General features: G+C 46.1%; 1 protein-coding gene across 2 annotated transcripts; it reads left to right on the top strand.

The window, feature by feature from the left end:
- The first annotated feature begins 227 nt into the window (after positions 1–227).
- On the top strand, positions 228–15,810 carry LOC145658753 (kelch-like protein 24). 2 transcript variants are annotated; one of them, XM_081717987.1, is made up of 7 exons: positions 228–448; positions 1,919–2,887; positions 4,927–5,111; positions 6,900–7,018; positions 9,809–9,997; positions 13,013–13,201; positions 13,324–15,810. In XM_081717987.1, exons 2-7 carry the CDS (start codon positions 1,968–1,970, stop codon positions 13,516–13,518), a joined length of 1,797 nt encoding a protein of 598 aa, XP_081574113.1. In that variant the 5' UTR covers positions 228–448; positions 1,919–1,967; the 3' UTR covers positions 13,519–15,810. The 2 variants fall into 2 exon arrangements, with proteins under 2 accessions (XP_081574113.1, XP_081574107.1); XM_081717981.1 differs by having other exon boundaries at positions 1,916–2,887.
- The last annotated feature ends 351 nt before the right edge of the window (positions 15,811–16,161 follow it).

Below are 16,161 nucleotides of genomic sequence, written 5' to 3'. Positions count from 1 at the left end.
GATCTTAATCGAAAGAAATTAACTTTCCTAGCCTCTACAGCTGTTGAAATGTTTGTAAACAATTATCTGCCATGTGGCACTCTGAAGTACACTGGGAAGTGTAGTTCAAAAGGATTTACTTGCCTTCGAAACGCAGCAGGCAGTTGAACTACATCTCCCACAAACGCCGTGCTGTCATCTCATTGGTTAGTCAGTGTTTTGAGGACATGACGGTAATGCGATAGGGTGGTGATATGGACCGCTGTGCTTATTGTTTTAGAGTTCTTTGTGGAGCTTTTCTAGGACAGAAATGACAGCCAAGGGATAGTCTTGGATTAGAGAGAGTCAGCGATCAAGGAGCAAAAGAGAGGGCCAGTGTTCCAGCAAGACTCTGTTTTTCACAAGTACACATTTAAACTACAAATAGTGCGAAGTTGTACGAAGTAGTACGAACTTGTGATTTATAAAGGTAGGCTTTGCTTATGCGTATTATGTTGAGTTAATAAATATGGTAGTCTTCCTTATAGACTATCTAGTTTTTACAGAGCGGATCGCTAACAAGTTTACATAAGTATAACTGTTGTATTATATTCTGTCCTGTTCTGTTGCAGTGGCTGCTGGTGTTGTGATGAAAATTTCGAATTTGCTAATAACAATAAAAACGTGTAAGGAATAGGCATTGGCAATTAGAAAAGTCTTGGTCTGTAAGTAGCAGCCTTGAGCTGAAGGTAGCCTGTGCCGCATTAGTGCGCGCTCCCAGCAAACAATGGCCCGGGCTGCGAACAACGTGACCGTCTTTCCCAGCGGAGACGCGCTGTTGACATCTTTAAGCCGTCTATAGGTCGGAACGTACCGTCTTATGTTTTAGACAATTAAGTTTGACCGTGTTTCGTTTTTGATATACAGCATAGATTATCGGTTTGGAGGACGTTGGCATGTTTGTCCTCTTAGAAGCTGTGGCTAACTTTGTAAAGTTCATTTATGTTAATATTTACATATACTTCTATATCGTACTCTTTTCCTAATTATGAGTGCATCCGGGTTTTATTTTATAACTCCTCCAACCCGAATCATTTACACATTACAGTTTTATATTGCGTCATTCTGTTGCGTGAAGTCTCCAACTGGTTGGCCTGTTTCTAACCTGTCCACTTAAAACTTAACCGGCTAAGGCCCGCGGCGCCGCAGAAGGTGATTCTCACTGAACTAACAAGGGAGTGTCTTTCTGATGACATTCCCTTGGTGTCTGGGGGTTGAAGCGTTTGCTCAGAAGTGCTTTGTTCTTCTCATTTTGTTGAATGCAACCAAACATTAGGGGGCAGCAGATAAACTGGGTTTACAGTCAGTTTAGTCGCGTGGTAAATACACCTTGATACGTTACCTGTAGGCCGACAAAGAAAGGGTTGCCAGGTTTTCTATAACAGCGAATCTCCACGTTTGGATGTTTATCTTGAAATTTATCTAGAAAGTGAGAAAATTGAGTAGGCTTAACTTTTTTCCCTTAATAAAATGTGTCTGCAATGCAGTGAGATTAAATATACAGCATAATCTTTTAGTATAAGCAGGGATGAGAAAAAAGGAACTGAATTAAGAAAAAACGCAACAACAAGAAAGGCGGAGCAACAAATACAACACTAAATTGCTGAAAATGTGTCTATCAAATATGTCGCCAATTTTCTTCTCTCCTCATCTTCAAGATTTTTCATCGTCTATATTTTATGGCAATATGATCACTTTGGAATCTTTTTCCAAGTAAATAAATGATGATGCAGATTAGAATAAACAAAATAATTCTGATATTACAGTATATTTTTCATTACAGTTACCCTATCCTATAGCTTCAAGTTAAACCTTACATTTGTGTTTGTATGGCAAACCAATACAGCAGGACATGTGAATGACCCAGTCCTGCTTCTTTGTGTCCTCTTCCTCTCAGCAGAACCATCTGTTTCTGAGTAGGGCCCTAGGCCTGACACATTCTGGCAGCCATGGTACTGATCCTGGGTAGGCGTATGAACCGGGAGGACTCAGCAGTGCGCGAGTCGCCGGCGGTCAAGCGTAAGGTCCTGGAGATGGACACCAAGGCGTTGAACAGCCATGATGTCTTCGACTTCTCCTCGGGTCCGTGCCATGCGGAGAGTGTCCTGCAGATGTTCAATGAGTTCCGCGATGCACGCCTCTTCACGGACGTGGTGATCAGCGTGGAGGGCCGCGAGTTCCCGTGCCACCGCGCTGTGCTGTCCGCCTGCAGTAGCTACTTCCGCGCCATGTTCTGCAATGACCACCGCGAGAGCCATGAGATGCTCGTGGAGATCAACGGTATCCGCGCCGAGGCCATGGACGCCTTCCTGCACTATGTCTACACGGGCCGCGTGCGCATCACCACCGACAACGTGCAGTACCTGTTCGAGACGTCCAGCCTGTTCCAGATCACCACGCTGCGTGACGCTTGTGCCAAGTTCCTGGAGGACCAGCTGGACCCATGCAACTGCCTGGGCATCCACCGGTTTGCCGATGCCCATTCGCTCAAGCAGCTGGCCAGCCGGTGCCGGGCGTACGCCCTGCAGAGCTTCGGCGATGTGGCCCTGCACGAGGAGTTCCTGGACCTGCGTGTCGATGAGCTGGAGGAGTACATCGCCAGCGACGACCTGGCCGTTGGTAAGGAGGAGACGGTGTTCGAGGCAGTCATGCGCTGGGTGTACCACGATGTGGAGCACCGGCGCCCCATGCTCCGCCAGCTACTACTCCACGTGCGCCTGCCGCTGCTGCACCCCAACTACTTTGTGCAGACGGTGGAGGGTGACCAAATTATCCAGAATGCACCCGAATGCTACCAGCTGCTACACGAGGCGCGCCGCTACCACGTGCTCGGCAACGAGATGATGTCTCCCAGAACCCGGCCACGCAGGTACGGCCACACGGGGGGGCTTTTCTCTTAGCGATATCTGTCTGGTAGCTATTAGACAGAGAAGAACACAAATAGCCTTTCACATCTCTGTTGAACACCCCACTTCTGGGCCTTTCTCTGCGAGGTCGGGTTCCGCCGGGTGTGCTCGGCTCATCGTTCCACCACCGTCTCTGCCTGCTCAGTAGGGGAGAAGACTTTCTGTTCCAGCTGCTGGGTTGGTTGAGCCACTCATCAAAGCATGGCTTTGTTAGCGTAGTCTTTATCAGCTTAGCTTCTCTGCCGTGGCACATGAGAACAAACCCGCGACAGGCTGCAGTTTGCCAGTTATTGTTGCCTGGCTTAAAATAGCTTTGATCGAGCGCTGAGTCGCGGAACTCAAAAACGTAGCCAGTAGCTGTTTTTTTCCACAGGTGAACTTCCTGAAAGCGCGCAAGCACAGGTTCAAACATGCGTGTGGGCAATGACTTGAAAGCAGGTGAAGGGGTTCGGTGCACAGGGCTCTGGCGGGAAGCGGGCTAATAAGTCAACTGAAAAGAGGCGGGAGAGCAGTGAGTGCTCTGGGCTGGTAAATATAAAAGACACTGGGAACAGCGCCGTTTCAGAAACCATGCCCTGTTTATATCCTGTCTATCTTGCCAGACAAAGAAACGATGAGAAGCCAATTCTGCTAGGAGCCATTCAACTGGGCAGAGTATGACCTGCACACATTCCTATGCTGCCATCCCCCTTCCACCTGGCTGAACACCTGGCTGAACACTCGGCCTTCACAGCCTGCTCCCGTGTGAGCCCATGTGCTCTGTTTTTGTTCCCTGATGGATGGTGGAAAAGCAGTAAAAGGGTGGCTGGCTTTGTTATTGTTGTTGTTGATTTGGTTGGTTGGTTGTTTTTGTTTTTTTTCCCCAGTGCTTAACCGAAGGACTTAGGAATGTGACTGAACCCAAAATAGCCTCCTTTCTGAATGTATCGGTTAAACTCTTAAACTTGCAGTTTTAGTTGGCTGTAGTGGAAGTGAAGGTGGCAGGATAGCTCAGTCACCAAGACAGTATCACGTGACCGAGTCGAACAGTTACAAAAGGTCAGTGAACAATTCGCTCTCCAGATAACAAAAGAAAAAGTGTCTATCTCCTTTGTGCGGTGTGTAAGAGGAAGAATGCCTTTGACCAAAAACATTCTACACACCGAGAAAGTGAAAGAGGTGAGTTTCTGTTCAGTCGGGTGTCAGTTTGCAGCCAACAGAGGGCCATGGTTACCACTCCCTCTGTCTCCAGGCAGATCAGATCCAGCGCTCCCCTCGCTTGCAGCTTTTTGGTCTGGTAATCATATAACGATCTTTATTTTCAGCACTCTTGCCCAAACGATTTGAGCAGGAAGTCATTCACCCTGTGCCAACAGAGAAACAGCCTGGTCGCACAGCGCATGTTAAAATGTCCACTTTGTTTCCTGGAAAGGTCACACGCAGGTGGCAGTGTGTTTGTGTGGCAAGGCAGTCGGTCGTAGCTGTTAGCCACTCGAGGCCCTCGTGACCGACCTTGCTCTCTGAGGGGAACCGCAGTTCAGCTCTTACTTTAACTGTTTCGCTGCTGCGCTACCTCCTCCCATGAGAGAGAGAGAGAGAAAGGGAGAACGACAGTTTTTATGGGAAAGGGGAGAGAGAGTTTAGATCAAATGTTTCCCCTACAAAGTGCTCGTGTTCGCTCTAAGTTCACCTCTTGCTCTCGGCGGTAATCCGGCATGCTGTTCACCGCTATTCTTAGCGCTCTCTCTGTTCAGAGACTCCCCGGGGGTGAAAACTGGCCAAACAAACATGTTTACTTAATGAGTTCCACTGTGCAGGGGTCATCATAGCTCACAACACCGTGCATGTGCATATTGTTAAACTGAGTTGTCTTTTCCAAGGCTGTCACATTTGACTAACAGAAGTGTTTCCCTTTTATTTTACTCACCAGGTACAATGAGTGTAATAAACTTGCTATAACCTGATAAATTATGCAGAAGTGATCATGTACGTCTGACCTGGGGGCTCTGTTGTGTTCTGGCAGGTCCACGGGCTTCTCGGAGGTCATCGTGGTGGTTGGAGGCTGTGAAAGAGTGGGGGGCTTCAACCTGCCCTACACAGAGTGCTATGACCCTGTGACTGGAGAGTGGAAATCATTGGCCAAACTGCCCGAGTTCACCAAGTCCGAGTACGCTGTGTGCGCCCTGCGGAATGACATTCTTGTGTCAGGTGAGACATGTGGCCTCGAAATATGTTCAGAAGTGGTCCTGCTATAATGCCTGGAGATGAAGGAAGTGGTAATTGGCTGGAACGGTCGAGTGTGACTAAAATAACATAATTTATAGTTTTTCAGGAACCGCAGGAAGATGAACGTGTGGGTGGACGTATGTCTCAAAATTGTTCCAGAAAAGGAATACAAGAGGGTTTTAATGTGCTTTTATCCGGTAAAGGGCAGGCCTTACAACTTCAGTTACATTTACATTGGCTTGTGCCCACCCCCTCTTTTCTACTCTCTTCATCGCTATCCTAGAGGTTTGCAGTCCCCCAGCTGGTTGCCGTTTTTAAACTGTTCCAGCTCCAAACACAGCTCTTTGGGGCGGTCAGGTGCTGTCTAATGTTCATTACCTGCCTGAGGTGTGTTAGGGAATCCAACCACTGTGAGAGGAAAAACCGAGAGCGAATGAGAGCTAGGCAGAGAGGAGGTGGGTGGGGTCTCAGAGTGTTCTGTTTACATTTGCCATGTGTCAAGCTCTCCCATGTCTCTGTGAGAACAACTCTGCATGCCAGCAAGTCTCTCTCTCTCTCTCTCTCTCTCTCTCCCTCTTTCTTTTTCTCCACTTACTCTCATTTTGGATCTCTCTTCCCTTCTGAGACTGTTCTTTCAGAATCCCCCATATTTTACTTTTAATATACATAGTTAATATGCAGGAGGAGGTGGAATAGGACTAAGCCTGGTTTTGTATATCAAGGCACCAGTAATAATTTCAGGATCCAACCTCCAGAATTCTGCTGCCAGACACCCACGGCATAGAGTCATGTGGTGGGGCCGGAATAGTGCAGACGCACTGGTGGGGCAGACTGGCATTCTGGATCTCTCCCTACACTCAGTGAGGGCTGCCATCTCACTCCACACAGCTGCTGGCAGTGCGGGCAGGGCTACCGAAGCACTGGCACTGAGAACGGATTTTGTTATCGGCTCTGTTGTCATGGTGGATGACACACATTATTTCCCTGCATTATGGTACTTATGGTTAAAGTATGAACTGCTCTGTCTCCATTCTCTTGCTCCCCACATTTTATTCTCTTTCTCTCCCTCTTTCTCTCTCTCTCACTCACTCACACACTTGTAATTCCATATTCCACAATTCCTCATGGCTGGAGCCCCATTCATCATGCATCATGTGCTTCAGTTTGGAATGTAAGGGAAATTATGACCCAATCGTGTGTGTGTGGTTGTTCCTCTAACTCTTCATACTGCTTGCTATCTTAGAAATTGTTCTAGTGGTTTATAGCCTGTGATTCATCGGTCACTGGGAACAGCTGTGACATGCCTCATCCCTGCTGGTCTTGACTGTAGTTGTTATAACATCATTTATCCAGAGAGAAAGACTTAATGGTAGTTAAATCGCAGAGCAAACCTGCCTTTTTAAGTGGATAAAATCCAGATGCGCAAGACACGAGAAACGACCAGTGTTGCTGAGGTGTTTCTTCCAGTGTTGGTCTGATGTCAACCCATTACACAGAGGTTGAACCATTTGCACTTGCTCACACTTATTGCTTTCCTTTTCTAATAACACTAAGAACTTGACTGAAAATATGGTCATTTTTCACTAAATGTTATAATGCAGGTGAACCCAAACTCATTATCAGATCATTTTAATTTCAGATATTTTTTTAAAATCGCATATAGAATGGTTGTAAATATGAGGGTGATTATTTGCAGCCTTCGCCTCAGTCCTTTCAGGCCTCGGAGTGGTTTTTGGCACAGCCCTGAGTCTGCTGTGTGGCTCGTTTCAGGGGGTCGCATCAACAGCAGGGACGTGTGGATGTACAACTCTCAGCTCAACATCTGGATCCGCGTGGCCTCCCTCAACAAGGGCCGCTGGAGGCACAAAATGGCTGTGCTGCTTGGCAAGGTGAAGCTCCCTCGCACGCACTATACTCCTTATGGTTTCCGCTCTTCACAAGAAAATCCGCATTGCTGTGCTGCTTCCTGTAAAGTGAGTGCCTTGTTTTCAACGATTTGCTCAAACCTGACGAACTCATAGGCAAGGAGCTTAAACCCATTTGTGCAACTAGATTAATTAAACTTGGCTGAAACAAAGATTTATGTGGCCTTGCTGGCCACCTCAGCAACGAGCGAGAAGCAACCGTTTTTTCTTCAGCAAAAGGGCAGAGCGAAACATTGTTATTATATGCCCATGGAGGGACTTGTGGTTGTTGAACTTCATTTAGGCTTGAATTCCATTTCCTGTTGAACAACAAGCATTTGTGGTCTTTTCATAACATAATAATTAAGCTCAATTAGCCAGTGCATGCTTGGTCGCCGGCTGTCTGACTGCCTGTGTTTGGTTTTTACACTCTACAGGTTCACCTCTCGCTCAGGAGGCTTCCTGAGTCTGCCTTCCAGCCTTAATTTCATTATTTGTTTCTCTTGTTTGAGGTTTGTTTTTTGTTTTTTTTTTTCTCTGTTTGTTATTCAGTTTGTAATTATTCTCCTCACCCTGGGAGTCACTCAGCTTCGTGACGGGCTGGTTACAGTGGGCTACTTTGCATACGTACCTGGCTTGATATGTATGTAGGACCTTGCAAACAAATCATAGGAACGCTATATGTTGATGACGGCAAATTTCCTCGTGTCGAAAGTGTTTTTAAAAAAAAAAAGGATTACGTTGCTGGGAGAGGAGGGGTTGCAACGGTTGTTGTGAAAAGTCGGCCTACTCTGGGAAAGGCGCTTTTGTCTCTACAGGCTCAAGGCGATATTTCAGAGCATCAGGTGTGTTTTCGCGGGGACCAACGGGCAAAGAGTGTGAGCTTGTGCAATAACGGCATGTGTTAACACTCTGCTCTCCGCGAATAAACGTCTCTTCTTGTTTACGTCCTCGTCCCAACCACAGCACAGCCCCATTCTGTGGCTGAGTGTATATTAAAGTCTGATCGCTGCAATGACGGTGACACTGTAGACGTGATCGCGCGCCAAGCCAAGCGCCAGTCTGCGCACACTATCTAAGAAACTTTTACCTGCCTGAAGTTTGATAGGCTTATTTGGTTGAGTCTGTTCTTCTTACAGCAGCATTGATGCAGTACTAAAACTGGCACGGTGGTGGTGGTAGTGGGTGCGGAGCTGGTCCATGTTCACGAGGCACAGTGGTATTTTACACACGCCAGTGGCACTGCTAGGGTGAGAATGGTCTGCCACCCAGAATGACCAACAGAGACGGACCACCGACGGAGGGCTGGACGAGAGTGGCTGGTGGGCCCTCTCTCAGCAGGACGGTAGCTATAGGCAACAGCTCGGGACACAGAGGACCCGACACCACGTGCTGTTGTGATTTGCATGGTGTGAATGAATTACAATTTCTCCTGGTTTTTAGAGCACGTTTCTGGGTACATGTTAACACTTTCTTTAAAAAAACAAAAACATTTGTAGTAAATTTAATAAGGAGCGTTGATTTATAGGAGGCGGTAAGATTTATTAATTTTTTTGTTCTTACATGAGATGCCTCTGAAAATGAACAAAGAGGTGGTTCTGAGCCTCGTGTGTGGGGCATGTTGCTATACATTGTTCTAGCATGTTCTAGCTCCACCCATGGCCCAAATGGCTCCAAGCTACATCTCTTTAACATCAATGTGATTATGGCGCACCTTGTGACTGCCTGTGCCCCCGTGTGGTGGGCAGGCACAAAGCACCTTATACTTCAGGTGTGCTCCTAGGTGCACTTCCAATTGTGAAAGACGAAGCCTGTGGTTTACGTAATCTCATGTCTTACTGTTACGGTAAAGCATCAAGTTCCTGCTTTCTGGATGCGATGCTGTTTTAGCTGCACACAGCACGGAGGTCCTATTTATGCTGCCTCTTTTCTGATTACCAGTGTACTCAAAAGCAAAATATTCAGGGACTCTGCAACATGGCATCTAGCAAATACCTCAAGCCCTTGAATACACTGGCCCTGTTTTGACTTAAAACATAGGCTTTGTGAAACGTGATCTGGGCAAAAAAGGACAAGGAGTTCAGGATTTAGTAATAACCGTTAAATCGGTTGGTCATTGTTAAGACAGTGTTTGCTTGGGAGAGTGATCTATTATAACAGTATTATAACAGACAAGCAATGTTTAATCAGAGTTCCCTACAGTGCTTGTAAACAGTATTCTACAGCAGCGTTGCTTTGCAACCTTATCTTTCCTGTATTATATCCACTGATGACATCAGCACACATAACTATGACACAAAGCCAATATAAAGATTAAGAGATGAGCACAAAAGTGTGCGTGTGCGTGCGTGTGTGTGTGTGTGTGTGTGTGTGTGTGTGTGTCTGTGCGTGTGAGTGCTGCTCCGCATCTCTGTCTCTGTCATGTGTAAAGACATGCCGCGGAAGGGCTGAACACCTCTCGTTCTACCTGAATGACCTGCCCTGTTCCACTTACCTATTCTTAAATACAGACAGACAAGTGATGGAGTGTGTTTCCTTGATGTCATTTCGAAAATACTTAACCGTTGATATGTTTTGTGGCATGGCAACATGCAATAACAAATGTTTAATTTACCCTTGCTCTTTGTCTTTTTGTCTCTGCCACCCACATCTCTCTCCCTCTTTTCCTTTCTTCTCCTCTTCCCATTTCCCTTTTTCTTCCTTTCTACTACTGCTCTCCTCTCTCTCTCTCTCCTCTCTTCTCTCCGCGCTCTCCTTTTCACTCGCTCCTCACAGGTGTACGCTGTGGGTGGCTTTGATGGCCAGTCTCGCCTAAGCAGCGTGGAGTGCTACGACTCCTTCTCCAACCGCTGGACAGAGGTGGCACCCATGAAGGAGGCAGTAAGCTCACCCGCAGTGGCTGGCTGTGTCAACAAACTCTTCGTCATCGGCGGAGGCCCTGACGACAACACCTGCTCCGATAAGGTGAGGCTGAAAGAGCTAGCCAGACCATTTAAAAACCACAGAGCCACCCAAATTAACTGAACAGCTGTGGGTACCTCCTAAAGTAAATGCATGACGCAAATCCTGGCCATGGTGTCAGGATGATGCACAAGTCGTTAGGTTTTGTCATCGCTACAGGAGTGAGCTTAAGGCTTTGAAAGCTGAGTCATCTTCATTAAAATGTAGTTTTCCACGGCCCTTAGTTGTTCCTAACAGAATCCACACTTGCTGATTGGAGAGGGAAAGAAGTCCCGCTCACAAGTCAAGTCCTTGGCATGCTGCTTGAGCTTCTGTGAAGTCTCTGTGTTACACTTAAGACAAGAACTGTCAAATATAGGTTCTTAGTTACTAGTGTTTCATAACTGGCCATGGTGCCAAATAGATGAACCTCATATACAGTGATATGTTACAGAGGTACTGACAGATTATAACGTACCAACATCACCGACCATAGAAAATAGTAGACTTTGTCAGAGGATCACTGTGACCCACTCATCTGAGCCTTGGAAGCAGACTGGTCCCACCTTTGGTGTTGGATGCCAGGCTTTGGGGGGTGGGTTTCAGTGCACCATGGCCCAATTTCGCCTCCAGCAGCACAGTGTGCTGGCCAGCCTGCACTAGCAAATGCCTTATGGTGCTGCCCCCTAATGGTGGTCTGCTGTAAGGCCACTCTGACCTGGATCTGTCAGGCTTGTGCTGATATGTTCTCCAGGTGACTGCATGGAGTGGAGCACTCTGCCGGGCCCAGCTACAGATATTTGCTGGTGCCCGGACAATGCACTTTGACTGCTACTCAGACCTGCCTGTCTCTGGTACTTTCAGAGACCCTAACTTGCATCCTATGCTCTTTGGTTCCTGCAAGGTAAACCTCGCCCAATAGTGTATCATCGTACTTTTCACAACCATAACACTGGTATGCAATGCAGCTCATTTATGGTTTACAATGATTTTTCAACACTAGAGCTTTTGTCCGACCTCAGCAGACAGACAGGGCTGGTTTCAGCGTGTTTACTAGATCGTGTGACCCATCCTCCTTTGACATGAAGGCGGAGGGCTCTTGTTTATTTGGTTATTTTTCAGCGACTGTAGTTCTGCATTCCTCCTTCATCTGTGGGGGACTGTGGGATGGAGGAGGTCCCAAACGCTGATGTCATTGTCCATAGCTCCCATATATCTGTTCTGATTGGTTAATGTGGGCAAGGAGGCCAGGCGGGGTTGGTGGGGTGGGATTGATGACGGCTCCGGGTGCTTGATGGCTCCGGCCGATCCTCAGCATGCAGCATCTGCTATTTCCAGATGGTGTGAAAGTGTGGTCTCTGACATTCACGCCTCCCCCACTCTCTGGTCTGACAATTCCAGCAGGGTGAAGAATAAGGATTGAAATAGAACCAAGGGCCTCTTTCTCTATCAAAGTGTGTGTGTGTGTGTGTGTGTGTGTGTGTGTGTGCGCGCGCGCACCTCATTCCTTAAACAGCTGTGCCCCTTCATAAACTATACCTCCATGAGCTTACATTGTCTTATCAGTGTAGATGTTTTTGTGAGCACAGTTCCATCTGTGGAAACTTTAGCCACATTAGCACCACTCAGTCAGTGTTGAATCTGTGCTGAGCGTGGTTTACATTGTGAGCCTTTAACAGAAGATGGCTACATTTCTCCTACATTGCTGGAAAAAGCAAATAACTGTCACGGAATGTTCACCTCCCCCGAGTCAAGTGGTATGGCCGGCCACGTGCAGTGGGAAGGCTGTTTTGTTTGTAACCACACCTCCACACACGTGCACCCTGTTCGTCCAAATGTATATAAACCCATGTTAAAGTGTGCCAGGCGTTGGTTATTGTAGACGTAATGTCTGAATGTAACGCGTGGTGTTAGATGTATTCTTGTGTATCATGTTTGTTTAAAGTCAACCGCTTCATGTCCATGTATATCGTTTTTAATACGTGAGTGCCGTTGTCGTTTATGTTAATAAATGTTCGTCCCAGTCGGTGGAGTCTGTGCGTCCTGCCCCTCGCCCTGTGGCACACGGGCCACCACACGTTACAATAACTCCTTGTCTTGATTTCATCAAGATTACATACCTGCATATCATGCCTGACATAGCTGGTAAATTTAGCTCTAGGAACTGTTATAAACAGCAGATGGTTTCCTTCAAGAGAACGCAGCAGTCAGCACATGTGCAGGTAATCTCTCTCTGCCAGCAGTAACGGTGTGTTCCCTGCGGTGGGTAAACCCTCTTTTTTATTGTTATATTACTATTTGAAAGATTAGACTGCAGCAGACTGATTACCTGGTCTCAATCTACTGCTGCGTGCGAGATAAATGCTCCGTTTCCGTGGAATCACACAGCACATTTTTACACCAATCAGAATATAAGGCTGCTGTAAATCACATGCTTCAACACACTGTTCTGTATGGCAATGTTGTCATTTTCAGAGAGTGTTGGGACAGGTTTCGGCAGTTATTTTATATAAACCTTTTAGTTTTCAATAGGAAAGGTGGTGTGGACAAAGTCCTAAAAGTATACACATCTTTCTCTTAAATGAAGTAACATAATGTGTAACATTTTTATTTTAAAGAAAGTGAAAGTCAAACATCTGAGAGATGCATTTGCATTGCTAATTAAGAACTTGCACTAAAAGTTACCCAAGTAATGAAAGAAGAACTAGAACTTGTGTAAGGGAGGGAATCAAATCGCAGTCCCCAAGGTCCAGGTTTCGCACGCTCCCTTTACCCAGGGGCCAAGCCAAGTCGGCAAGTTACATGAATCATTTATTCAACGACAAGAGATTACAAAATCCAGGACCAGATTTGGAACTGAGGTCTAGTTTTGAATAACATTCAAAAGGTGTAAGGTTTCTCTGTGAATTTGCTGGTGACAGACAATGTAAAAGGTGTGAAATGTTTTCTCTATTCAAACAGCTACACTTAATTTTCCTTCATTGTAGAAAGTAATCATTAGTGGGTTCTCCCCTCCTGACGATGTGTCCCTTCTTTCAGGTCCAGTGCTATGACCCAGAGTCAGACTCCTGGTTGCTAAGGGCCAACATCCCCATTGCGAAACGCTGCATTACAGCTGTCTCCTTTAATAATCTCATCTATGTGTCTGGGGGCCTCACCAAATCCATCTACTGCTACGACCCTGCAGAGGATTACTGGATACACGTGGTCCACACCTTCAGTAAACAGGTACCGCTCTCAGCTTGTTGGGTGAGAATGCGAAGGCTTGTGTAACGTTACATAGCCTGGGTTTGCCTCTCTTTGACTATTTGTATCTTTCCCTGGTCTCCTCTCTCTGTCTCTCTCTGTAGGAGAGCTGTGGTATGTCCGTGTGTAATGGGAAGATCTTTATCCTGGGAGGGCGTGGCGAGAACGGGGAGGCATCGGACAACATTCTGTGTTATGATCCAGCCACCGGCATCATCACGGGCGTCGCCGCTATGCCCCGCCCCATCTCCTACCACGGCTGTGTCACTATTCACCGCTACAATGAAAAGTTCTACTGATGACCCCAAAACACACATACACGCACATGCGCGCGCGCGCACACACACACACACACACACACACACACACACACACAAACACACCGTGCTGCAGGGATGAGATAAGCTGAGCCGATGGTAGCACCTGCATGTCCCCACAACCTCTCCAACCACAGGCTGGGGGTTCAGGCAGTCCTGCTAGTCAAACCCATTACTGCACAGGGTCCAGCCCCTTACATGCGTTCATACAGCATCCTCGTGGATGCAGCTTATAGCTCACTGATGAAATCACTGCATGCAAAAAACATCCTCCGAGAGGGATGCGTTTACCAGTGAGGTTAGCATCTCTGTATGCCTCTGCATTCACTTAGTCTGGTAGGCCTCCTAGTTTTCTAAGCCTTGTGACCCTGAACGCCTCCCTTGCCTTTCAGGCAAATGCCTCGTTTTGTTTCTGTTTGCCATTTTTATTATTGTTGTTGTTGTTGTTATTACTACTACTACTACATTATTATCTTTGTTTTGTCATTTATTGCTATTTTATTACAGTGTATGGTGATCATGTGGTTAATTGGGAACGGTGGATGATTGGGGGTAAATGGTGGATGAGCGGGGCGGAGAGAGCCAGAGCTTTTGATAGTGATATCGGACCCCTGCAATCTGTTTGTGTGCGTGTGTGTGTGTTTGTGTTGGCAGAGAGGGTAAGACATGTACTAACACGCATGCATCGACTTGCAAGGAATGCCATTTGCAGAGGTCTGTGGTTGAGTTTTATTAGTGTGTGTTTTCACTACTCTTGTGTTCATACATGTTTAGCAAAAGTGATTGGTGATCAGTAGCATTAAGTACCATGTGTGGATTCCTTGACATGTACTCAACACTGTGCTCATTGAGTTAACAGAAAGCCATTTACAGGATAGCAAACCCAGTTCTGTAGAGTGGATGTGAATAGGACCCCATGGATTTTCATGTGTCATATTCTGTGGAGGTCACTCAGAATACCTCACAGCTGAGAGTAACTGTCATTTGAGCCTATTAACAATCTATTGAACATATTTGCCCAAATTTAACAAATAAATAATAATAATTAGTAGCAGTATTTTTATTTATTCATAGTGAGCAGACAGGCTCCATATTCCTGTGAGTTAACATGCTGGTCAGATCAAATTGTAATGTTAGGACCACATCTATGAGCGTGTTGGTATTGTTTGTTTTTATTTGTTGTTTTTTAAGTTATTTATGTTTGGTGAAGGTTTGTGAACCTCAACAAGGCACTTTTTAGCCCTTTTTTAAAAATGCTTTTTCCCTTCCTTACACACATGCTCTATTGTAAATATGGCCTGGGGCTTTCTTCCTTCACTGTATCAGAATGAGCCCACGCCAGACTTGCGGCTGAGTCGAGGGCCTGTCGGACCTGTCTGGCAGCGCAGACCGCTGCCCTCACTTCACACACTCCCCTTCAACCCGTTTATGGCGTGTGTAGTGCAGGACACAGAAAAAGGATGTAGCAGAGAGAGAGAGAGAGAGAGAGTGAGTGAGTGAGAGTGCACCTGCCTGCCTCATTAAACATATGGGATGATGTACTCACCCCTAAAGTTTTCTCTGTCCCCACTCCGTCACCCAAGGTGAGCAGGGGACAGTCTAATAAAATATAACAGTATTTGAATCAGATGGTTAAAACCTGCTGTTCCAAAGGAACTGAGATGCCTTATGTGCAGAGATCAGACACTAATGTGACCTTCACTATTCCACTTCTGTAGTGATTCAGACTTTGTTTTGTTTTTCTTAGTGTCATGGTGTTTTGGTGTGTGGCATTTCGAGTGTGTCTTTCAGTGTGTTTTTTTTTAAAGAAGTTAGCTTATGATAATGATTATTGTAATGACGACAGACTGGTTTCACAGCTAGAGCTATGCAAGTAATAGCCCTTGGGATGCAGAATCTACTGTGCATGTGAGGAATTGCGTAAGTTGTACCTCACAGTCATTGTTTCGTTTCAGAATTGCAGACTTGTCAAGACAGGAAAACTGCCTCTCACTTGTCCTCACAATGGCCTTTGTGGCAAATGGAACATAGCGAAACCTTTATGCCACGCAAGTGCACCATAGAACCATCCTGTGCACTTGAACAGAAGCCAGACACCTGCCTTCTGTTATTTCCAGTGCGATATGGTAAATGAGAGAGAGACAGCAGTTTTGTTTATTCCTCTTTGTATACATGTTTTCCCCGACTGATTGAAATGTATGAAAGCTCTGTATAACCTATATGTACTGAACTTGATGTTGCCTTAATAAAGCCGTTTTTTATATGGCTTTGTAATACATTGTCAATGATGCTGTTTTTCCTATCTGACTTTGTCTCATTAGATACTTAATGAGCTAAGGCTCATCAGGTGCCATGTAGCGAACCTCCGTGCAAACCCAATCACTCTAAAGTGGCTCGTGTGCTCTGAGTTCAGACTACAGTGAACCAGTGTGCTGTACTGTCGCTCCAACCCCAGCCAAAGGGATGTAGAATGCCTTCACCTGCTTTCTACACAATGTTTTCTTCTTGATTAAATGTTTCTTGTTGGTTTTAATTTAAAATTCTGAGTTAAAAATTTTAAGATAAAAATGCTTCCTGGCATCACATGGTTATGTGAGGATGGAACCTGGGTATCTGAGGATATTG

This window comes from Electrophorus electricus, chromosome 1 (assembly GCF_041902795.1).
Source record: "Electrophorus electricus isolate QZ-2024a chromosome 1, ASM4190279v1, whole genome shotgun sequence".
In the NCBI taxonomy this organism is placed as follows: domain Eukaryota; kingdom Metazoa; phylum Chordata; class Actinopteri; order Gymnotiformes; family Gymnotidae; genus Electrophorus; species Electrophorus electricus.
The sequence above is the reverse complement of the archived record's forward strand: the minus strand, read 5'-3'. Positions and strand labels throughout refer to the sequence as shown.